At 35.3% G+C, this 25,699-nt stretch overlaps 1 protein-coding gene across 2 annotated transcripts; it reads right to left on the reverse strand.

The window, feature by feature from the left end:
- Positions 1 to 5,408: 5,408 nt before the first annotated feature.
- LOC118268368 (serine protease nudel) lies at positions 5,409 to 19,465 on the reverse strand. 2 transcript variants are annotated; one of them, XM_035582828.2, is made up of 26 exons: positions 19,304 to 19,465; positions 17,872 to 17,950; positions 17,631 to 17,756; positions 17,145 to 17,552; positions 16,777 to 16,846; positions 16,569 to 16,682; positions 15,871 to 16,115; positions 15,440 to 15,597; positions 14,657 to 14,784; positions 14,393 to 14,573; positions 13,765 to 14,093; positions 13,190 to 13,488; positions 12,815 to 12,930; positions 12,444 to 12,603; positions 10,958 to 12,362; positions 10,712 to 10,881; positions 10,395 to 10,508; positions 10,083 to 10,263; positions 9,536 to 9,973; positions 9,265 to 9,453; positions 8,938 to 9,085; positions 8,656 to 8,824; positions 8,227 to 8,427; positions 6,824 to 7,055; positions 6,332 to 6,457; positions 5,409 to 5,822 (listed from the first exon to the last, which is right to left on the reverse strand). In XM_035582828.2, exons 2-26 carry the CDS (start codon positions 17,948 to 17,950, stop codon positions 5,504 to 5,506), a joined length of 6,105 nt encoding a protein of 2,034 aa, XP_035438721.2. In that variant the 5' UTR covers positions 19,304 to 19,465; the 3' UTR covers positions 5,409 to 5,503. The 2 variants fall into 2 exon arrangements, with proteins under 2 accessions (XP_035438721.2, XP_035438720.2); XM_035582827.2 differs by having other exon boundaries at positions 16,920 to 17,552.
- Between the last annotated feature and the right edge of the window lie 6,234 nt (positions 19,466 to 25,699).

A 25,699-nucleotide genomic window follows, 5' to 3' on the forward strand; every position in this document is an offset into this window, starting at 1 on the left:
TTTGTTGCACCTAAACCCTTCGTCAAAACATCTGCTGGCATTCTTTCCGTACATAAATATTTCAGATTAATAACACCTTTTTCGCACATATCTCGAATAAAGTGGTGCCTAACGTCCACATGTTTTGTTCTAGAGTGATAGTTCCTTGACTGAGCTAGTTTCAAAGCACTTTGGTTGTCATTGAATAATGTTACAATCTCACACTCCATCCTCACATTCCTCAACACATCTTGCAAATACACAGCTTCCTTCGCAGCTTCAGCAATAGCCATGTACTCGGCCTCAGTGCTGGACAGGGCCACTGTTCTTTGCTTACGAGCTTCCCAGCTTATTGGAGCACCAGCTAAAATAAATGCATACCCAGAATAAGATCTACGGTCGATAGCATTCGTACCCCAATCAGCATCAACCACGCCAAACAATGGTAAACCAGTCCTCTCATACATTAAACCATAATTAGAGGTTCCTCTTAAGTATCTCAGCACACGTTTAGCTGCCTGCCAGTGCTGAACATCAAAATTTGTATTAAATTGACTGAGATAATTTACAGTATAAGTAATATCAGGCCTTGTGGACACTGATAAATACATTAATGCACCAATTAAATTTTGATAAGGTAGCTTCTTCATAACATCTATCTTAATCTCTTTAGGCTTTTCTAATTTAACCAGACCATCCATAGGAGTTTTCACAGGCTTACATTCACTCATACCATACCTCTCTAACAGTTTTTCAACATACATTTTCTGATTCAAATACACTCTGTTTTCTTCATCTCTTTCAAACTCAATGCCTAAACAAGTATTAATCCTACCTAAATCTTTCATTTCAAAAGCTTTCATTAATTCCTTCTTCACATTCATCATCCATGCAAGATCATTCGTAGCTAAAATTATGTCATCTACATAAATAGCGACTAACATTATGTTATGATTATTTTGTGACATAAATACACAAGGATCTTGAGGCATTGACTCGAGACCTATCAACTTTAATTTACTAACTAACTTTTTATGCCATTGTAAACCTGACTGGCGTAAACCATATAACGACTTCTTTAATAAGCATACTGCATCATCACATTCATTCATCTTTTTCATCCATAATTTTGCTGTTTCGATAACTTTCTCATCGTGAACAACTTGACCACGCGAACCAATCTGCTTCTTGGTAATTATTTTATCTAGTACATTATCTATCTCATCAGGCATCTCCATATAAACTTCTTCATCTAAAGTACCATTCAAATAAGCTGTCACCACGTCCATTTGATGAATCTCTAATCCTAACTCTGATGATAGTGCGGCTATCAATCTTATTGATGATGATCGAACTACCGGAGATGATGCCTCATGGAAATCCTCCCCTGGCCGTTGAGAACAGCCTTTGGCAACCAAACGGATTTTCTTTCCTGTTACTTTGCTGGTAAATACCAATCTATTGCCAATCACTTTTCGATCATTTGGTCGTGGCACTATATTCCACGTCTCATTTTTGATTTGGGCTAGATATTCATCTTCTAATGCGTTTTTCCAATTTATAGAATCGCTTGTTCTTTCAGCTTCTTGCCAGGTCATTGGATCTATCGTTACCATGCTTGCTGACATTTGTCCTTCAGATTCTTCATCCTCTGTTTCACCTTCTGTCACTTTCTCATTACTCTCCTGGTACTGATATTCCTTCCTGGGTCTTCCTACTAGACCTGTACGTATCAGCCTTGGTCTCCCTCTTCCTCTTTTAGCAGGTTCTATTAGTCTTTCCCATAGTACAGTTGAATGTCTTTTTCTTGTTAATCTATCTGTTGAATCAGTTTCCAAATTATCTTGTATATTTTCCAATGATCTTCTCATTCTACTTTCAGTTTTTATAGCTTTTATATATGGTCTGTCCTCCTTTGCTTTCTCCTTACTTTGATGTTCTTTATTTAGATCTATATTTATGCTTTCCTTTTCTTCGTTATCACTCTCAAGAATTTCTTCATATTGATTATTAAATGCACTTGCTTTCATAAAATTAACATCTCTTGCTATGATAATTTTCTTAATTTTAGGGTCATGAATTCTATAAGCTTTAGATTTGTCGTCATACCCCATAAAGATTCCAACTTCTGAATTAGCGTCGAATTTACCTTTCTTTGAGCCTTTTTCTTTGTAATATAGTTTTGCTCCGAATGTATTCATATAAATTACTGTTGGCTTTTTCCCTTTCCACACAGTGTAAGGTATTTCACCTTTCAATGCAACAGTAGGACATCTATTTCTTATAAAGTTAGCTGTATTTATGGCTTCTGCCCAAAAACCTGGAGGGCATCCGGCTTGATGCATCATACATCGAGCCATCTCAATCAAAGTTCTGTTTTTCCTTTCAGCTACACCGTTTTGTTGAGGTGTGTAAGGTACAGTTAATCTTCTTCTTATTCCTTCTTTCTTCAAGAATTCATCAAATTCTGTATTTATATATTCTCTTCCGTTATCTGACTGTAAATTCTTTATCTTCAAACCTGTCATCTTCTCTACATATGCTTTGTACTCTTTAAATACTTTGAAAACATCGTTCTTATTAGCGATAAAATAAACTTCACACCAGCGTGATTTATCATCGATAAATGTGACAAAATACTTCTTCTTGCCATATGACTCGTGTCTCATCGGGCCACAGACGTCGGTATGAACTATCTCTAATAAAGAGTTCGTCCGCCCTTCACTGCTCTTAGGAAATGGTTTACAAGTCATTTTTTGACTTAAACATGTTTCACAATCTGACAATTTTTCACTGTCATCGAACTTTAGACCATGCACTAAGTTGTTCTTGACCATAGCTTTGAGATCACGCTCATTAATGTGTCCCAAACGCTCATGCCACATGTCAATTGGCTTTTTCACCACTTGTACATTATTGGAATACTGCTGACCCAATCTGACATGGTATAAGTTCCCGACACGGTCTGCCCTTATATGAACCTTTTTGTTCTTATCAGTCACGACGGCATCTTGCTTTGTAAAATGAACTTCGTATCCATGATCAGTCATTTTCGATACTGATAAAAGACTAGTACGTAAATCTGGTACATAAAACACTTTTTGAATATCAACTAGGCGTTTTTCACAACCTGTATCAACTGAAATACTGACTTGACCCATACCGGTTATTTGTGTACTCTCATGGTTTGCTAAGTTTAGTTCATTGTCCAGTCGCGTAAATCCTTTTATCATGTGCTTGTCGTTACACATATGTCCAGTGCACCCACTATCGATGCACCAAACAGAATTATTTTGTTCACTAATGCGAGCCTCTTCGGTCGTACTAAACATCGTCGTATATTCTTGCCGCTCAGAACTACTACGTTCTGCTTGCTTTGCGCTGTGCTTAGATTTGTGTACAATTTTAGTTCTACATTCTCTTGCAATATGCCCACGGCGACCACAACGATAACACTCCACTTGTGTCTTATTGTTATGTAAAGTGTGATCACGTGTAATACTCTTCTGATGCGGTTTATTTGTGCGTTTGACAAACAAAGCCCCTTGGTCTTGCACTGTGGTGTGTTGTACTTTTCTTCCTTCGTAATCTTCGACAATCTTGACCTTGAGTATTTCAGTAGAAGGTAGATCATCACGCGATTCCATTGCAGTACGAAACATATTAAAGGAATCTGGGAGGCTATACAACAGTAGAATTGCCAATAATTCGTCGATCACCACTAAACCGATTTCTTTCAGTTTCTTAACCGCGTCGAAAAAATCAGCGATATGCTTTCTTAGATCGTCTCCTTCATTCATGCGTGTCAGTACAAGCCTCTTCAATAATGACGCCTTACGAGCGGGTCCACTTGATTCATACATCGATTTCAATTTGTCCCATACCTGTTTCGAGGTATCTAAACCATCTAATGCTGCGAGCTCACTAGGACTGACGGCTAACAATATATCGGATTCAGCTTTTCCGTCCATTTTCACCCAATCTGAGTACTTAGGGTCGGTACGTGCCGGTTGTGGCATCGCACCCGATACGATTTCCCACAAGTCATTTTTCTTCAAAATAGCCCTCATGTGAATTTTCCACGTATCATAATTATTTGCCTTCAACGGTTCAATTTTAATAGTAGCAGCCATAATGATGAATTAAAGATAACACAATTTATAAAATCGACGTAAAGAATGTTAAGTTGTAAACAACTTGGGCGAGTCCACTTTTTATACGTGCGCCGTGCACTCGGTGCACTGTGACCGCATGGAACGGGGCGAGTCTATTATTTCACTATAATTGTTCATCACAACTTTTCACTATATTTATTGTCCAAAACTCACAAAATTAATTGTTTATAGTCTCCTGGGCCCATAACCTATTAGGGCATAAATGAACACGCAAGTTTTAATCACTTTAAATATTATTTATTTAGATAATTGTACACAACAATTTATACGCGGCTAACGACACCGGTTGTAACATTGCAAAACTCACACATATACCTCCACCTAACACCGATACAATACATCTGTATGCGCAGACACAAGCTCACAGATCTTCGTACACCTCAATAACTATTAGTGTAGAACACATTTTTTCCAATTTAAAATCATGTAGAATGAAAATTAATAATTGTTGTGACAGAAATTAAATTTAAAAATGTTTATTTTGTCACTCTAATAGTTTATATTATGTAAATTATTTTATGACGTGAATATTGATTCGGGTTCATGCCCTGATAAATTTTGGTGTCAGATTATGCGTGAGCGCATGATCATATCACTAATTTATTAGCGGCTTAACGTTTTAAAACTGAATGTTGTTAATTTAAATTATTCAATAGTGGTACCTTTAGGTCAAATCAATTCATTGACACTTGTAAATCGTCATTTATTATAATAAAAAGTTACTCATTGACAGTCCTAGATATTAAATAACAAAAATATAGTTACTGTTCTATGTATTAAGAAATACATTATTATTAACTTTATTACTTTTAAATTCATGATATCAATGGATACCAAGAATTTAAATAGAAACCAATTTAATATTTATCGAAATTGTATAATAGTGCCATCTATGAAGCGCTTGTACAACTAAGTTAGGTTTAAGTTGTCCTCGTAGTATGGAGTATAACTTGAAACAAGTTTTCCACTTTGAGATAAGGCAGTGTTTATTTCGCACGCCATCTTTTGGCACATCAAGTAAAGTTAAGATTTTCTCTGTTACATTTTTATCCGCTAGAGTGCGCTAGCTTTTCTTATTGTATTGCTACGCTGAATTTCAGACGAAAAGTCTAAAAATAAAAATGATAACATTATTTTTAAGCTATATAGATTTGTTTAGTTGTGTATTTACAGACAGTATCTAACTAAATATTGATAGGATAGTAACAGTAGCTACTTAGTTTGGGAATAAGACAAAAGAAAAATCAGTTTAAAGAACATAAAAAAATACATTTATTCCATAGAAAAACTGAAATCCAACTTAAGGTCTAAATATCAATAAATAAAATAAATAACATCTATAGGACATCCTAACGACATTCTATAAAAACTGGGTAACACTCCTTCAGATTCTCATCGAACACGGGCTTGGCTATCGGTTCGTGTGAATTTCTCATTTTTATCACTGTGTTATTATTGAGCGTAATTTCGTTGAAAGGGTCGACCACTAAGTTATTATACGGGTGAACTACGAAATTTTCGATTTGTTTGATTTGCTTCGCATGTCCGCTCCTGAAACCTAATTCGGCGCAGATTGCTTCTAACTCGGTTTTGGTGTGGTTCGGTGAGGAGTAGCACTTGGAGTGCCAGACGCCATGACGACGGACTGTCACTTGACCGGTTCCGTATCTGGAATAGATAAAAGAAAAGTAAGAATTTGCAAAGGTCCACTATTATTGTCATACCAATATTATCTAGTAGGAAAAAACATATTTTTAAAAAAGAGTATTGATGGAGTTTCTTGCTTGTTCTTCTCCATTCGAAGCTACACTTTGGAACGAGCAGCTTCACTGACAGACAGACTGACGGACAATTCAATTTGACATTTCAAAAGTGCCTAATTTAGGATTAATTGAAATAAATGCTTTGACTTTGACTTTGAGTAAGTAGTACACTTCGCATTGTGCATCAATTTAAACGGTTGTGCTATAGGTCTTATTGAAATACTTAAAAGGGGATCTAGTTCCTCAAATTAAATATATCCAATTTCAGACTCTGTGCTATTATGGAGAATTTTAGAAACACATCACTTATGAATATTTTCGTCTCCAGCAAAAGCCGGTGCAGTCACGTCAAAACCTTGCGATCATTGTTTTCATTAAAAAGGTAAGTAGATAAAAAGATGTGCAAAAACTTACGGTGTTCCATGTGGAGCGTTGAGACCTATGCAGACCTGCTCATCTTCTCCATTAGGGCAATCCCGAACACCGTCGCACACCATATCAGGAGCCACGCAGTGATCAACGCCTAACTTAGAACCGCATCTGGGAAGAAAGAATATCGAATTAAAATAATGCCTTGAAATGGAATACTATAAGTTATTTTTCACCAACAATGAAAAACGGTAATGGTGTTACCATTACCGTTTTTCAAATTTGATTTCACAAAAAATATTATAGAAAAGGCTTATTGCTTACTCCAATGTAGTAAGTAAAATACACACAAGAAATAAATGTACCTAACTTTCATCCCTTTTTACAAGAATGTAATTTTCTACTATGCATTGCAGTTGAAACATTAATCTAAGAGTAAAAGCTTGTATTCATAATGCTTGAAAGTAAAGAACAACTGGCAAGTAAACTAAAAAATGTTGTCTAACATGTATACAAAAGAAAAAAATAAACACTCACTTATAACTCTTCTTCGCGAAACATTTGCAGAACATAGGATCTTCGTCGCTTCTATCATGACAGTTGAGAATTCCATCACACAGCTTTGAAGGCATCACTCTGGCCAAGTAGACTGCACAGACTGAGCGACCAGGCTCATCAGTACCGTCTCCACAATCATCGTTTCCATCTTGGAAGAGTTCCTTCGATATACATTTGCCGTTGTGGCATTTCATTTGGCCAACCGTACATTCTGAAAGAAAATTAAAATTATTGGCATAATCTTTAAGTACTTTGTGGGAGACTGTAGCTATGTGATTAAAAAACGTGCTTATTTGACCAATACCTACTAATATTTTGCAGCTAAAATTAGTGTCCATCACGTTATTACATACCAAATTAATAACTCATACCACGTTGCTATTATGAAATACCTAACTTAAGCCAGGCAACCAGTCATTTATGACATAATCTACAACTCAAACATAAAAAGGTTTCTCCTTTATTAAATTGCCATCAAGGACCCTCAAAATGATATTATGAAATTCTTTGGGTTAGAAGAATGAACTGGTACTTTAATTTTTATCGACCAAATAATTAAGCGCAAAGTACAAAATTAAATAAAGTTCATATAATTATAAGACAAACACTATACTTTTATGTCAAAATAGTTAAACGTTTACTTTATTTTAAGTAAAACATAGTTAAAAAAAAATCTAGAACTATTCTGTGAGCAAATAGCTACACATTACATTCTGTTAGTTCGATCGTTCGATTCGGTTCGACATTGACATTCGACAAATTAATTCAAAGCTTATACGGCAATCTATTGAAATGTATATTTTTCAATTGATTCGACTTACGTCATGTTATTTTCCAAGAAGGCTGGTTAGTCAAATAACGAATAATATAATACTTCTATGTAGAAAAAACCTAATCTATTGCCGCGATTTGACCCTTAGGAACAGAGTACGTGGGTGAAACATCGGAGAAAACCGACTTTCATTATAATTGAAAATTCGGTGCCAAAGTGACGAGAAATTCGATACACCTATTTTTAACGGCGAAAAATGAGATTATGTCATCACGTGCGGTTGATGTATGGACTTGAAATATAATAAAAAATATACGGATAGGTAGTATTTATGTTCGTCGTCAGTACTTATGTAGTTGATGTTCAAAAGTAATAGGTTATAATGAATTCTGTACGTAACTTATACCAGGCTAGAGAATTAGACTTTTTTCTTTTATTATATAAAGCGTAATATTAATCAATGCAACCTAACTAAGATTTGGTAATTTTGTCTTAACCATGATTTTAAACGTAGAAATTGTGTTCACAACATGAAGTGCAACATTATTCTCCAAGCAACTAGTAAACGATATACTTAAAAGTAATTATTATGAAACATTTTTGAACTTACCACATCCTCTATGGTACGGGTCCTTCTCGCACATTGTATTCTTCTTTTCACAAGCTTGTTCAGATTCATCATTACCATCTTCACAATCTCTGATACCGTTGCAGACTTGCATTAATCCCACACACCGACCTCGCCCACATCGCGTTCCTTCGCAATCGTCACCAAATTCCGTCTCGATTAAAGATGGTAATTTCTTCTTACCTACGGATACCAAACGAAATTGAAAGATATTGTCATTTCCTTGAAAATGTATCGTTCAGTTAATATTTCGAAGATAATTTCCTGGAGGTGTACAATTGATAAAATCATTTAATTTTTTGGTATTTTTAACGCTGCGTCAGTTCAAGTTTGTATGTTAGTAAGTATAATAATCTTTTTAACTTTAGTATTCACTACGTCAGTTTAAAAACTTATATCTTTTTGACTTACCGTAATGTCTGTGTATTTCGTGTTTAAGGTGGTCTATAGCTGTAGCATTAATATGGTCCTGTAATCCGCATTCTCCTCTGCCATCAACGAATGTAGCAGCTGGGTACCATCCTTCGTCATTATGACAACTTATGATACCAGCCCAGTGTTGGGTCGATTTCACCTCAACCTAAAAGATTACATTGATATTTTTCACGTCATTAAATTTCTGCCATTTGACGTCCAAGTAAAAATAAATAAATAAAATATAGCAACTAACTTTGTATATCAATTTGAACTCACCGGGCAAATATTTTCGGTTGATTTTCGTTTGAAACAACGATTGCTGGGGTGACAGTTTTCATGAGTTTCTTCCAAAAATACGCTTATTGTATTGTTTTTATAGTCTTGACCAACAGCTACGCAAGTCGATTTCTCGTCTGGGGTGTAGCTAAAATAGAGGTATAGAACGAAAATTAAAAAAATATAAAGTAGGTAGGTACTTGTATAATGTAGTTACAAGTGGCACTTTGTTGTACCGTGTAGCAGTGTAAGGAAAACAATATTTATAGTTAAAGAACTGGTCCAAAGGTATGTCATAAAAATAAAGTTGAGTTCAAAAATACTTACGCAGAAGCAACAATCATAGGCTTTACGACATTTGAGTAATGAGCTGGTTCTTTCAGATGCAACAACATAGCTTTGTTGCGATAAATGTCCTTCTTGTAATCCACTTGATAAACTTGTTCGTGCATGCTGGTCAAACCTTCTAAAGTTCTATGAGATCCTAGTACAACTGTTATGAAGTGATGAGATAGTCTAAAACAAAGTTTTATATTAAAATGTTGTTCAACTTATTTTAAAAATAAACAAATATTTAGACATATTTTATGAAACTTACGTGGCATCCCAGAGGCAAGACTCACTAACTAAAACCCAAGACAGATTGACTAAAACACCAGTGCATTTGTAGTCTCCTTCAACAAAGACTTTAGCAATCCAAGGCCATTCACGGTTACTAACCGATGAGTCTCGTTTGAACACACTGTTTACTGAATCATCTTCATCATCAAAGTTGGTGAAGAGAGTATTGTCACAAGCAACGTACAAAGCTTTGCAGGTTTTTGTTACGTTTGGTACACATTCTTCTTTAAGTACTTGGGGTCCTTTTATGATGGTATGTCGGCTTGTATCATTCTCTGAACCTTCCATTCTGTAGACGAAGTGGACAGGAACACGTTGGTTTGTTTCTCTTCGATGCCTGTTGTTGTGTGATTCGATTCCCATTACATCGTTCTTGTTGATATTTATGTATTTCACTGGATATCTATTTGCACCGCTGTAAAAGAATTTACTTTTATTCTAATGCACGTACATATGTACCAAATTTATTACTATGAATATGTGGAGAATCATCAAATTTTTAGGTTTAAGTAAGTTTGTATTACCTAAATCCTAAGTAGCGACAAATGTGCGTAGCTGCTTGTTCTTGCTCCTCAGTAGATAGTTCATCATAACAGAGTACATGCCACTCATTGTTGAAATGTTTCTTTGTTAAATAGCCCTCTAGGTTTACTAGTGGCCTTTCATCTAAGTCAAATTCCATTTCTTGACCGTTGGATAATGCGTCTGAAACCATTAAATCATGTATCATTTTATCGTCTGTTATTGCTACTTTTTGGTCAACTTTTTTGAGTAGGATATCTTTAGCATGAGTATTGGGTAAAGGTATGGAATACAATTGAAACAATAATACTTACAGCAATTCATTTCATCTTCGCCTAGTGGACATTCTCGTTTTCCATCACAGACATGTTTTTCTGGTAGGCAAACCTGGCTCTTACTACACAAGAAATGGTCGTCTGGACAGCTGACTGAAAGTTTATTTAGTTGATTAGTTTTATTTTTACAGTTTTAAGTAAAATTGACCATGGAGTGGTCATAAATGCAATAGCCAATACCTTACGTTGAATTTAATGTTGAAATTGTTAGTAATTATAAATTGGAGTCGGAAAAGGTACTCAGTGAGTGAATGTAAGTTCACTTTCTAGTCTAGATAACATAAAAGTATACTCACAACAGTCCTGTTCATCTTGTCCATCAGCACAATCAGGTCTTCCATCACATATAAGCTTGTCGTCAAAAGTTATCAAATAATCGGTACATGTGCAGTCGAGTTCATCAGTGCCATCCTCACAATCCGCTTTTCTGTCACACCGCATGTGATAAGGTATTGTTTGGTCAATTCTAAAAATAAATAATCAATTTAATTTCTGTTTTTACTTTAGTAGTATAAAAATAAAATAATGTTATATAAGTTTACCGTCTGCATTCAAATGTGGGAGGGTTACGATGCTTCCTCCTTGATTTAGGTGGTTCTAGTTCAGACGTCACTATATCTTCGAGGTGATTCAAATCTTCTGTAACTGGGAGAGATTTGGAACCTTTGTTTTCCTTATTAATGTTTGCAGTGATTTGCTGAAGATCCTCGTGAATAAGTTTTGAGTCTTCTTCTTGGTCAGGTGATAATGTTTGTGATTCTGGCAGCAGTTTTACAATTAAGCCCGTATCGTTGTCACTCCGGCCATTTACATTTTCTTTCAGATTTTCTTTGCTTGATGAAGACGTTGCTTCCTTTACCTGGTCCATAGCATCTTTCACGATTAAACCAGAAGTAGATGTTTCTACCTGACTAACGGTGTTTTGATCGAAAACGTTGTTCGTTACATTTTCTTCAATGTTTTGATCAAAAACGTTGTTTGTTACATTATCTTCAATGTTTTGATCATAAACGTTGTTTGTTACATTTTCTTCAATGTTCTGATCAAAAACTTTGCTTGTGACATTTTCTTCAACGTTTTGATCTAAAACGTTGCTTGTAACATTATCTTCAATATTTTCATCAAATACATTATTTGTTACATTATCTTCACCATTCAAATAATCACCAGGTGGTATGTAATTCACTGTCGTTTCTAATACTGATGATCCTGATTCGAGAGATGCTGGATCGAAACCCATTGTTATAAGTTCTACATCTCCACGACTGACAGTGGTCATCTTTACTACTGACTCAGTTACTGCGTTATCCTTAGAAGAAACAACACCCTCTGAGCTTCTATCATTGTTTTCAAACATAGTCTGTGAAGAATCTGGTGTTTCATCTACAGTCTTAGACTGATCATCTGCGTTTTCTTTGCTGATAATGTCCTCCTGTTTTATTATCTTTTTGCTTTCCCATCCGTGTTTATGTAAGTGAAGTTCTGCTGAAGAGAGATCGTCATCAAGTTGAGGTTTTGGAGTTTCTTCATCGAAAGCCATCATTGTAGACACTGTATTTCCTCGATTCCCATTAGTCGACATTCCTAGAATATTTTCTGTTGAAGATAGAGGATTTTCATTATCAAGTTGAGGTTTTGGAGTTTCTTTGTCCATTGGCATCCTAGTTGACATCATATTTTCTTGATTCGAAGCGGTAGACATCAAGGGGGCTTCTGTTTCGGCTTCTTTTCTTTCCATTAGTTCTTCTAGTGTATTTTTTGTTTCCATAAGTAAGCTATCAGTGAAGGAAGCTTTTGTGAAATCACATCTCGTTTCATCTTCTCCATTAAGACAATCAACTATTTTGTCACATCGTCTTTTAAGTGGAAGACATTTTGAAATTCCTGTGTCACATTTGAATCCTGGACATTCTTGTATGGGTTGAATAGTAGGTAATGTATTGGATGCTGAAATAAAATATAAGTATTAAGTAAAAATAAGGTTATGATGGAAAATGCTTGTAGTAATAAAGATCTAATCTTACTCACATATATAATATTTAATCCATTTTACGAAGAGGCTGACTCGAGTATAAACACCGGGCTCATCTTTACGACCGCACCCGTCTCCGTGACTCACGATGCCTGCCATGTACCATTGTTGTGAATTCAATGGATTCCTGCATAAAAGCGGGCCACCACTATCACCCTGGAACAATTCAATGCGTAGTAAATTAGCTTATAAGGTATATGAATATTTATTTTATGTATAAATTACGGGTGTAAATCATTTCATTTAAATTTATCAGATTTTATTCCAAGTTTAAGATACATTGTCTTTATAGTGAAGAACCGTAACTTGGTTTATGAAAAGTATTATGTTTAGTAATCTATACCTTCAAAATAAGGAAATTATTTACCTGGCATGCATCCTTTCCACCTTCAACGAATCCAGCACATATTTCTTTACCAGTTTGATCTTCTCGGTGTTTACAGTTTTCCCAAATAGGAACCTCTACTTCACGCATGTGATCAGCTAAAATAAGCAAAAATATTATAAATATATTCTCGTAATGAAAACATGATAACAATATATTTGTTGATACTTGATCACTGCGATGTTTTTTCTCTATGTAGATGTTATAAAAGGTTTTATGAAAGGTTAGCTGTATTTTATTTTCCCAGAAGTCAGTTTAACCATACCAAGCTGTTATAGGTTATTACTTTGAAAATGTCTGTTTGTGATATTATATACTTTATTTTAGAAATATTTATGTGTGTATGTCATTACTCACGATCGGGTCCGTGTTCCGTAGTAGCTCCCCAACCAACAGCAGTACATATAGTGCCGGGAGCAGGTCCCCAAAGCCAATCAGGACCGGCCGTATCGGGACCCGGCAAACAAATCGGTCGCACCCATCGGCTAAACTGAATAGCGGGCTCAACTCTCAATAGAGACATATCGTTTTTCATGTCAGTTTGGCTATAAAATTGATTGACTATAACGTGAGTCACTCTGTGACTTTGTTCCTGTGGCGAGAATGAAAAACGACGCAGCATACCAACTTGTACTTCGTAATAATATTTCCAAAATCTGTGGATTGAAAAGATTCTTTAGTAACAAGAATACTAAATATATTTTGAAAGTACAATTTTATACATTATTTATTTCTATAGGTATTTATGTATGTAGTATTGTAGTATACATATATTTTTATCAATTCTGAAATTTTGTGATTATGTTCTGGCTTCGCACTAACCGGTACATTTCTTTGCATTACCCTATGTTTGACAGTCAGAGAATGCCTTAAGTGTTTAAGTCCGCCACTCACTGTTATTTGTGTAAATAAAATATATGTGTGACACTTACTTGCTGACACAATGAGCAGCAGATATCACCCAGCTATGGTTAATTACGACTCCACCGCAATGGAACATGCCGTTTCTGTACACAGCCACCATCCAAGGCCAGGCTGCCGGCTGACTAGGTCTTCCACCCACCACCCTGCTCTCAGTTCTTTTGTTCCTCATCGTATCAAAGGCCCCGAATCTATTGATTCCCATTCCGTAATTTGTCTTAGTGCTATCTTGGTCCACATCTCTTTTAAAGCGGTTACCATAAAACAATGGTGGATAGGCATGCCTTGCTGGGAAATTTCTTTTGTTTCGTCCAAACAAGCGATTTTCCATAACGTTGCTCTGAAAATTGAAAATTACGCTAGTAAGTTTATATTGATTCAAATCATTTGTAAGTTGAACTAAAAAATGATATGAATGAGTTCACTGAATCGATGGACTTTAATATGAAAGATAAAAATATATTTTTACTATTTGAAAAACATAAAAGTATTTGTAATTTGTATTCTGCGAACTTCCAGAAATTAGTCCAGGTTTTTGTTGAAGACAGAATCTATTTTAGACAGCAAATTTAATTCTGAAGATAGGTCGTGAGCGCAATCTATTTTCTTCGAAAATTCAATTGCTTTCGACTACGTTACCTGTTTAAGCAGTTGTGATGTGGACTGCACTCGTGTTCCACATATTAAGTCAGGACAGGTGACGTAAACAGCTGATGAGTTCATGCATGTGTCACTTGTTTGTATTAGGCCTCCAGGACCAGTATTCAGATAGTCGATCTTCACCATAGGGTCAATTGGAACGGTGCTGATAAATGGAGGCCTAAAATATAAAATGGAAATTTTAAATCTTGCCTATAGAAATGGGACTGCTTTTTTTTGGACATAAGAATTTGTAATTCATACCTTATTATGACACCGGTCTCCCGACGACAAGCATCATGAGCCCACATATACGGGTTTTTACATACAGCATACCAGTCACCTTTGAAGTTTCTATGCAGGAATCCCTCAGTATTTGAGATGGCAAACAACTGAAAATGAATAAAATCCATCTATAGCAAATGTTACAATAGCCCACGGATCTCTGTTCTCTATCTAGAAATTAATGGTAGTAAAAGATCATTGTTTTCATAAAAAATATTGGAAACATCGACCGAATTTTTACAACTTTATTATTTAAATCCAAAGATAATAGACGAAAAAGTACAGTAACTAATTTATTATTTTCGAATGTTGCGGTTAATGCTATAATATTGTTCTGTATTATAAAAAAAGTACTTTGTACTGTACACAATAAAGTCTATTTTAAATTCATCGTGGTTATTTTTAGATTGATACTGAAGTTACTTCCAGTTGTCACCGATTGACAGTAGTCGATCAGTGTGATGCAAAATTGCGTCCAAAAAAAGCTCAGAAATGAAAATGGTATGTCCGTCATCCGTCACCTTCACTTTGATGTATGAGCTACGTGCAAATGAAAAAGTTTCGATTTTGCAAAGTATTGAAGATTATCTGCTCTATATCGGGTGTTGAAATCTTTAGAAATTCTTATGAGGATATTTATAGCTCAAGAACTTTATGGATAAGAATGGTTCAGTAAAAAAATAATTAAAAAATGTGGAGAATATAGCAACGTTACAAATAGTCTTTTTTTTTGTATCAAAGTAATTAAAATGTTGTTCTTACTGGTTTTTTGAGTAGACTCGGAGCTAACATGTTGCATTCTAGTTCATCTTTGTGGTTTGGACAGTCTACAACGTTATTGCATCTCTGTTCTTTTGAGAAGCAGGTGCTTTGAGCACTGATGTCTAAGTCTTCGCAGCTGAACATAGTTTCACTACAACCTGAAATGAGCAAAAAAATTTTGGTAAGTTGTTAAGTTCTTTGTTTTTGAGATAAATAGAGTGTTCTGTGAGATTTAATAGTTGGTACAAAACAGTTTTATAATAGTTATTTATAAATTGGTGTAGAATAACTGCAATTTTCTGTTCGTGCATATACATAAATTGATTATAATTATTTTAGTTCTGTTTCTTCATTATCGCTTTTTTACTTTTAAACTTTTGAAGTACCGTAGTTCATTCAGCTAACAACAACTTAAGAAACGTCGTAATTACCATAGCAACCCATTTCATCTTCTCCAAAAGGACAGTCAAAGTATCCGTCGCAGAGGCGAGACTTGTCGACTCTGTCTTTGCAAGCACAGCTGGCTTCATCACTGACGTCTAGACAGTCGACGTTGCCATCACACCACTGCTTCTCATCGATGCAAGTGTCTCCACTAAGACAGGACACAGTACCTCGCGGGCACATCGCTTCCCGAGATGCTTTTGTTTGATTACTCTCCCTTGGTGTTGCTGCTCTGTGAATTTAAATTTATAGGTGTTATAAAAATTTTGTTTCTTTACAGCTTTCTGAAATATGATTGTATTTTTAGGTCTGTAACAGACGGGTTGTTCGCGTTCTGTGATAAAGTACGTGATTGTTTTAATGGCGATTTCGGGTACAGTAACTGCTTCATAACTAACTGGCATGTATCACGGCTCTCATGTAGCTGGAAAATCCGCTGTTGATTATGAATATTCTTTCATAGAGTAGACACGTGAAAGTACCATTAACATTACTGTTTAAATAACGAAAAATATAACTATATTATTTTACCTATATTAATACTGACTGCTCATTAGCACTGATTGCAATTTGTTAAGAAAAATTGTACTTTACATATCTAAAAATAGTTAAAGTGAAAAACAAATATAAAACGAAGCCTTTGCAAAATAGAGGATGAATTAGTAAATAAACATTCAACACTCACTTTGGCGTCAGCATGCTCATGAATATATCAACATCTTGAGGATGGATTTTACGCCTTTGCATGTCCATATCCCGCTCTTGTATATATGGAGTGTGCACAGAGGGCGAGAAAAACCTTTAACAATAAGAAAAAGTAAGTAAACATCCCAGTGCAAAAATAAACTTAGCAAATATTATGATAATATATTTAGCAAACATATTTTGCATACCTGGCTTTAGACATTACTGGATGCTCGTGATGTTGTGTGTGTAAGTAGTCAGAAGAGGGCTCATAAATTTCTGTAAAATAATAAAAGTCAATAAGATATTTATAGTAAGATAATGTAGTACAAAATTCTTTGATCAGACCAACCTTTTGCTCGCGGATAATTCTGTTTTATTAGACGCGCCAATAAACATGTATCACTAAGATGCTGAGGTGTTACCGAGTGTGAATGTGGCACCATATGGGCACTTGGCAACGGATCATGGTTTCTAGCGTTCATCGGCATAGGGACATTGTCCATAAAATGCTCAAGGTTCATCAACGTATCCCGTTTTGTCAAGTCATTAAAATCAACACTATTTTTTGCTTTACCTTCAGTAGCAACTCTTTGCACGTTATTGTTGACATCTAAATTCATTTTAGGTTGATCTTCTTTAATTTTCATTTCATCATCGTTTTGTAGCTCCCTCAGTTTCGTAACTAGGTCTTTACAGATTTCGTTCTTATTTTCGTTTTTGCAGTGAGCATCGTATTCCATCATCAGTTCCCTAGATTTTTGTAACAGTTCGTCACTGTATAAGATAGGTTCTTCCATGTTTTCTGCTGTTTTTTCTAAGGTATCTCTTTTCTTTCTTTCAATAATAAGAGGATCTAATGACGATTCTTCGGACGTTTCATTTTTTGCTTCCTTATCCAAATGAATAGAATATAATTCCATGTTGCGGAGCGTTACATTCGGAAGGTCATTATTACCAGTGACAATTATTATTTTCGTAGAATCTGTAAGTGAAACAAATATTAGATATTATTAAAGTAATAATATAATTATATAATTTCTAGCATCTTAGTTTCACTTACCAGTGTTTTCAGATATTCTTAGCAGTAAGATGTAAGTTCCTACTGCGAAAAATGTTAGTAGTAGCAATAATATCAGTTTTTGTAGTGAAGGGAATAAACATCTGTTCCCCCCATTGTTATCGCGACCTGAAATTAGACAAATATTTGTATTAAATCATGAGAAAAGAGAGTACAATCGCTTATTATAAGGCATTTCGGTTATAGATAGTTAGTTCGAAAAGTTGTAATAAAAATATCATACTATTTCCCGATGACTCGGCCAACTCCATTGGTGGAAGGCCCAACTGATCCCAACGTTCCTTCATATTTTCACTGGTCATCTAGAAAAAAATAAAATAAAATGAAAGATACGTAGAATTCAGAAGTATGTAGTTAAATACATCGAGTTATTCAAAATCTCTCGATTCCAATTATCGCAATAGATTACACTTACTAATTAAGAATGAATAAAATATCATAGAAGAGATATATTAAATGTCAATAGGATCATCGAACTGCTATCGTCGTAGGACATTGCTATAATAAAATGAATATTATCTTCGAGTAGGACGCGCCTATATTGATATTGCCACATAAATTAATGTTATTATTTTGCTCCGAATAAGAACAGAAGGTGCTGGAATGAGATGCTAAAATATATCTTTTTTTTATAGGAAAACAGTAATGTAATAAGAAACTTTTAGTTACGTTGTAATGAGTAAATCAATCACTCTTTGATGTTTATTGAATTAGTCATTGTCTTAATTGTCTCAATAATTAAGCTGACAATTGAAATTGTTAATACCTCAAATCTCCAGGACCTGTATTGCCGAGCAAGCAAAATTATTGGTCGCGGATAAGACAATGAAGTATACTTATCCTGTCAGAAGTTCACTGACTTTTCCATCAGATATTTCCCAATTAACTGGGGATAGTAAATCAAGTTCCGGAGCTGCGGACTACCCAGCGGGTTTACCGGTGCTTTGGCTCGAAAAGCAGGAGCATAATTTTTATTTCCTTCAAATTACGTTTACAAATCACAGATAGATAAATACGAACTTTAAACCCGTTTTGAAAAGTAAATTAACGTAAATATAGCTAAAAAGTGACTCCGGCCTCAAACTACACATTTCTACAACAGCGTAAACAGGATATTCATTTAACTGAACGTGGTTCATAGAATATTATGCACTCGAAACTTCCACGACATGGGGATCGAATTTCCGTATACGAGAACAACAGAACAATTTAATTATTATTATAACTTATAAGTGATATACAAACGGAATGCCATTTATGTTAAAAAATGAAATAAAATTATGATTTTTAAATGAAGAAACTATACTAACAATACAATAGATTTTTAGTTTTAATTCCGCTTATACATGTATTCTTCATGGATTTCCGCAAAGTAACGTCTGATTCTATTCTATATGAAAAAACTATTTTCCATGATTACAAAAGTTTGTTTGTTTGTTTGTTACGCTTTTAAATCTAAGCCACTGATCCTATTTTGATGAATTTGAATGCATAAAAATAGAAAGACGCCGACCCGAGCTTATCGTGATAACAAGGCTTGATTATAGACGCATCGTTTATAAAATATAAAAATTGACATTTAATCGGGACGTGATACTTGAATTGAATTTGCTTTAAGTTCAATGAAAATTCTTCAATGAAGTATTCATACTTACAATTTCCTACAGCTAATGTAATATTCACTCACAAATCACGACAACACATTATTTTCTTAGTAAAATAACAATTAATTTGTTACTTCACAGTTCCGAGCGACCGCTGGCGGCTCACTGGCTCGGTACATCAGGGAGTACACTCCTGTGGTCAGCAGATTTCGGGTACAAGTACATTTTTATTTAGTTGACACTTTTCGTTGAACGTAAACTGATACGTTTCGGGTATGATTCATTTTTAATTTAATGTAAATAAATTATATATAGCATCAAGAATTTAATTTTAGATTGGGTAAGTAGGAATTAATCCGTAGATGTGTAAATCTGTGGGTTGGTGGTGATTGGTTGGTACCTAGTGGTTTTACTGGGGCTCTGGTCCGAAAAGCAGGGGTAGGAACGGGGTGGTTTTTAATCAGTAAAAGTCTGATACTCCTTCTTGCCTCGCCCAAGGTGAGAGAAGGCATTAGATAATTTTTCTCCTCAAAAAAAACTTGTGTTTTTGTGTAAAACTGTCCATTTTGGTTAATACGTGGCAGGAGATAGTTTGGAGTCAGGAAAGTGATACATTTATGCTACTTTTTCCTTTCCGCCACGTTGCAGAAGCCACAGCTTAGGTGTTGTCCATGTCCTACAGGAATAATAAAAAGATACCTATAAGAAAGTAGTGCACTTATTCAATTCTATAGATCTGACGTTTTACGTTTGAATTTCAAAAATAGTTTACATTCTATATCCGTTCAATAAGTGCGCAGTGTCAACAAAACATTGTGACCTTAAATCGACGACCTGATTATTACGAAATATTAATATGCACTAACATTTTTAAAACACTAAGCAAATGCTTGCACTGGCAAATAATTACGGAATTTAACAATTAAATCTGTGCTAAACCATTTTGATGATGTCTTAAAATATTTGTGCTTTATATTTTTATGTATTAGGTACTTTTTTTAATAAGTAAATACATAGCACAATTCAATTTTACTGAAAAATGTTTAATCACGATCAAACAATTTTAGATTTTCACAGTTTTATCTCATTAATTTCAACTGTTTCGTTCGTAAGGTGGTCTTATAGTGGCTATCGAGCAACTGATATTGGGTTTAATTCTCGGTTCGAGAAAATACCTAATACATATTAATATCTTTCAGTATTCCTATAATTGTTCTTAACTGTATGGTGCCTAGCGTAGGTATAACATTAAGCTTACTTATTGCATACTCGAGCTGCGCATCTTCCTCGCACAATTACTTTTACGGCGGTGCATCTTCATAATACATCTTACTCGCACAACTACATAGCTTAGTATTAGTAGAAACGGTCACTCAGTTTCACAGCTTAGTTATTACAATATCGCGATCTCATGGCGGAATGGCAGCAGCGACTGTCGCAACCAAGGGCTGGGCTCGCTGTCATTGCAGCGGTAAGTCCCCTCTTTGAGGAGTGGCTAGAGAGGCGCCACGGCGTCCTCACCTACCGCCTGACGCAGGTGCTTACCGGACATGGAAGCTTCGGTAGGTTCCTGTTTCTGATTGGGCGGGAGGAAACGCCCGGGTGTCATCACTGCGAAGACCGCCCGGAGGACACGGTGGAACATACGCTTGCGGTCTGCCCTGCGTGGGCTGAGCACCGCCGTGTCCTCAGGGATGTGGTCGGCGACGGCGCCCTCTCGCGTCCGGCACTGATACAAGCCATGGTGCGGAGCGAGGGGGACTGGGATGCCGTCTCCTCCTTCTGCGAAGCAGTCATGCTAGCTAAGGAGGAGGCGGGGCGCGTGAGAGAACGAACCTCCTCACGCCCCAGCCGTCGCGAGAGACACTTCGGGCGTCGGGGATCGCGCGACGATCTCCGGCCACCGTAAGTGCGGGTCTGCGGACGGTGAGCAAGGGTAGCTCGCCGCCCGACCAGAACCAGACCCGTGCGTGCGGCGCGTCGCGTTCTGCGCGCGCCTCAAAGAGCCATCAGACCACCACAGATGGGGCCCAGTAGGGCTGATGTCTAATCCGGAGCTGCGGACTACCTAGCGGGTTTACCGGGGCTCCGGCTCGACGGGCAGGAGTAGGAACGGGGTGGTTTTTAGTCAGTAAGAGTCTGACACTCCCTCTCGCCTCGCCCAAGGCGGGAGAAGTCATTGGATGATTTTCCACCCTAAAAAAAAAAAAAAAAAGCTATTATAATATCTTCGTAGCATAGCTACATAGCACATATCTTGTGGAAAAGCACCCTCATTATTACATACCACTATACAATACCATTAATCTTAGACACTTTTAATAAAAAAAATTTAAAACATGCGAACGAAAAATGTTATGACGTAGTACATTACATCTACGAGTACTTTACTAACATTAAAACAATGTTTCATACAGACAAGACCACATCTGGTATTCATGCGCACATTACCGCTCATATTACCAACATCACACAAAGTTATATTTCCATTCAAACTTCACCGTTTCCTTCACTTTTTACAAGGAAATAAGAAATTGTACCAGTACTGCGAACATAACTTTCGAATAATGAACAGAGTTTTGTGGACTTTCAATAAAAGAAAGAAAATAGATATGTACTTACTTGTCTATTCTAAAGAATTACTATTCTCTTATGTTTTGAGTTTTTTATAAAATAGGATTTGCCTAGGAGCTTAAAACGTTAAGCTTTCGTCGGCAAGTATATGAGACACAATACACATTGTGCCTATCTATCTCACGTAGATGTGAATACCACTAGTAAAGATCAGATTAATACACAATTAAAAGCAAATCAAATTCAAATTCTATAAATTAAATTCCATTCTTTGTTACAAAGAATTCCAAAAATGTTTGTTTTTAAAATCGTAGTTAAATAGGTATTCAAAGCTGCGGACAACCTAAGGGGCTACCGGGGCTCCGGATCAAAGCAGGAATAAGCACGGGGTGGTTTTTAGTCAGCAAGAGTCTGACACTGTTTTTCACCTCACCCTGGGCAGGAGAAGTCATTGGATGATGCCGTCAAAAAAAAATTAGGCTGGTATACTAATGGCAGCTCTCTCTTTAGATTAGAAACCACGCTAAGTTTACAAGAACAACAATAATAAAAGATACACCATGTTTTATAAGAACATGTCTATAATGCTGACATTTAGTTTGCACAAAAATACGAATTCATAGCTTCGATTGGAAGTGACCCAAGTTGGTGATTCTTTACACATCGCAAACCCTTTACGCTTGAGAGAACACGTTATTCCAGCAAACGTCGCCTCGATTCAAGTCGTCATAAAAATATTTGTGGACTTGGACATGAAAATTTCTATTGCATTCCATTCAGATTTTATATTTCAAAAATTTTCAATAAGTATATTTGCTTTGTTGGTATAGGGCCAAGCATGACTGTCGAGCAGTTTTGTATTGTATTCCTAGGTCGGGTTAAGTTTTGAATTGTGGTTTGCGCGATTTATTATAATAATAAGTACAATCGGATAATTACTCCCATCCACATTGAATTATTGAAAAATAATGACTTTGAATGCATAGTTGACGCAATGCCTAGGCAACCGGCTGCTGTACAACGGGTAGCGGGTTTGATTCACGCACGGAGCAACTCTTTGTACGATTTACGATCTAGGTGTCATAATGTACCCACAATACAGGAAAAAATACTAGTGTCGGGCGTACAACGTTAAAAAATAAATTCTCAAGTTCACATTTCTATAATACTTACCTGTAATCGCTTTTGACCAGTTTTAAGACAAATTTCATTGTAAAGACAGGAATAATTTCAGAGTACGTGCTTTTACTAAGATTTCTAAGTTGGAAAATTCTCAATTCTAAAAGTTTCTCTCTCAGATCGAAACAGTTATCTTTTTAATCGTTAAAACAAAATTGTATCATTTATAAAATCGTGTTCTGGTATTGTGGTAGACGTGTAGGTACATAGGTGAAAAAGTGTTTGTAGTGGCACAAACGCATCAGAAAAAGGTCTGTAAGATATTTTTTACATAAAGAAGAAAATAGGTACCTATATAAACTGGTACGATAATGTAAACAAATGTCTTTTTATTAATAGAATGTCTAGGTTTGTCATCAATTAGTTCATTTTATAATTAGACTTGCTAAGATACGTGGTCAATGTGTGTCTTACGAAGAGGTGTGGTCATAAAACAAATCAATTAGCTGATCCCATGTCCGATCCATTAGTTTAATTGATCTTTATCCCTTTGAAGCTTAAACTCAATTTGGATTATTAAGAGATTGTTATCAGTTATCTGTACTGATGTCGCTTTAATTACTTTGTCGCAATATTTTTCATTTAAAACACCTCTCAAATTTTATTATTTATTGGCCAAAAATGTAAGCAATTGTCGCCGCTCAACAACACCCGAAACACCAAAGGCGTTACAAGGCTTTTTGGGGGTTAAGAATTTACACAAAACACAAGCTTTGTTTTACGTCGGTTTTCTGTGAGGCTATCACACCGGTCAATCCGGCCCATTCGTGCCGAAGCATGGCTCTCCCACACTTAAACGATTAACTTAAAGAATTGCTAAATCGTCATTCAGTTATAACATGCGTAAATGAGATTAATCAGAAAATTTAACTTTGACACATTCTTCAACAGAACTTTGATTACATTCTAGTAACTGTGCACTAAATTATTTTTACTTTATTAGATAAGCAAATAACTTGAACATTGCGACGCAAGTTAGTCTACATAACCTGCTTACTGAGCAAGTTTTACTCACTCGGATTTTTGTCTATTAAGCTTGCTTGAGTTCTTTATTTCATTTGTATTTTGTACATTTATTTTTTATCATTAATTTATGATATTATGTTTTTTATACCGCTGCAATTTAACTTAAACAGAGAGCATTGTATTCTTTAATTCTTATAGAAATAGGATAAAATATTGCTTGCAGTTTAAAAATAAACCTAAACTGAAAGTTTGGCAAGAATGATAAAAATACTTTTTTGCCTTTGGCATAGCGATCTCAGTTGAATAACAATAAAATAACAGAACACACGAAGGTTACATACATAATATCGTATCGAAAACTATTAATCATAACTTATGTAGGTATTATGATATGTAGGTAGGTGGGTAGCCATAATCGAACTATAATCAGTCATAAGACCACTGATAAACGTAGCACTCCCAAATAACTTCCAAGACAATGTCTTGCATGAAACCGTTATTAATATTTGCAATATCAATTCGATACAGTTTTTAATATTTGTATAACAAAGCGAACCTGGACTGTTGGCAGGTGTATTATGAAACAAAAAAAAAAAAAATTTGACTTGAAAACATGCAACATCACGCCTTGTATCCCCAAAGGGGTAGGCAGAGATGCACATTATGGCACGTAATGCCGCTATACAATGCACACCCACTTTTCACCATTTGACTTGAAAACACTTCACTTCACACACTAAATAATAATCACCTTTTATAATACCAGTATAAAAATACCACTTCCTTTCTTAGTCTAAAATTAAATAAAGTTATAATTTATAAAATTAGCATCGAAAATTTTAATTAGATTAAATATGAAATTCGTTTTCCTAAAGAAGAATTAAATTAATACTAAGTAATTCAAGACACGTTTATGGAAATCTTGATCCAACAATTCTTATCTTTAATAAATGAAATGGAAAAATCTTTAATACAAATACTAGATTTCAAGAATTTTTTTCTTGTCTTTGACGTAGACTTATGAAAACTTTAGGAATTACATTACAACATTATTATTCTCCAAGGAATTTTCATTTAAAACTCATTATTAAACAAAATACTCTTTACTAGACTTTTCTCTTATGACAAACAATTCAACTCCATATTCAGACTGTTAATTATTATTTTTGTAAAAATATGGCTATATTTAATGTTACTTACATAAAAAATCCTTCCTAATATTATACACCCGAAAGTTTCATCAGTTGCTTGTCATCTTTCACATTGCAACGGGTGATTTGACTGTGACTATCTTAGTAGTCTATTTCAATCTGTTTACTCTTGACTAAAAGTTAAAGGATTAAAATAAGCTACTCTTTTCCTTCCAAAACATTATACATAAACGGCGTATCATACAAAATTTTTAATATACATAATAGATACTCAAAAAATCTTTGAAATGACGTCGTTGTCATCTAATATCTAATCTTCTCTGGAGGTTAAATACTTCAAAGAAAAAGGTTAAAAATAAATATGATGAGGAGGTAAACCGACCTTTACATCGAGAGGCACTCCTTATGTAGATGGGTCAAGGGTTCGATGCAGAAAGTGATTAAGTCCTGCATCGTGTGTAAGGTATTCTATTATGTTCCTTTTTGTAGTTAAATAAAGTTGATTTTAAATTGGAGTTCCGTGTAAATCAGTTGTACGCTTCAAAATTAATAAGGGCTAATTTGATGACTAATTTTT

The sequence above is a fragment of the Spodoptera frugiperda genome, chromosome 29 (genome assembly GCF_023101765.2).
Source record: "Spodoptera frugiperda isolate SF20-4 chromosome 29, AGI-APGP_CSIRO_Sfru_2.0, whole genome shotgun sequence".
In the NCBI taxonomy this organism is placed as follows: Eukaryota; Metazoa; Arthropoda; class Insecta; order Lepidoptera; family Noctuidae; genus Spodoptera; species Spodoptera frugiperda.

What these genes read in the sequence shown, in the direction of transcription:
- LOC118268368 (XM_035582827.2), bottom strand. Translation starts at nt 17,950, where the DNA reads ATGACCAGTGAAAATATGAAGGAACGTTGGGATCAGTTGGGCCTTCCA. An exon ending in ATGAGCATGCTGACGCCAAA is followed by an intron (nt 16,116 to 16,568) that starts GTGAGTGTTGAA and finishes TTAAATTCACAG; the next exon opens with AGCAGCAACACCAAGGGAGA. An exon ending in GCTGCTCATTGTGTCAGCAA is followed by an intron (nt 13,489 to 13,764) that starts GTAAGTGTCACA and finishes TTCAATCCACAG; the next exon opens with ATTTTGGAAATATTATTACG.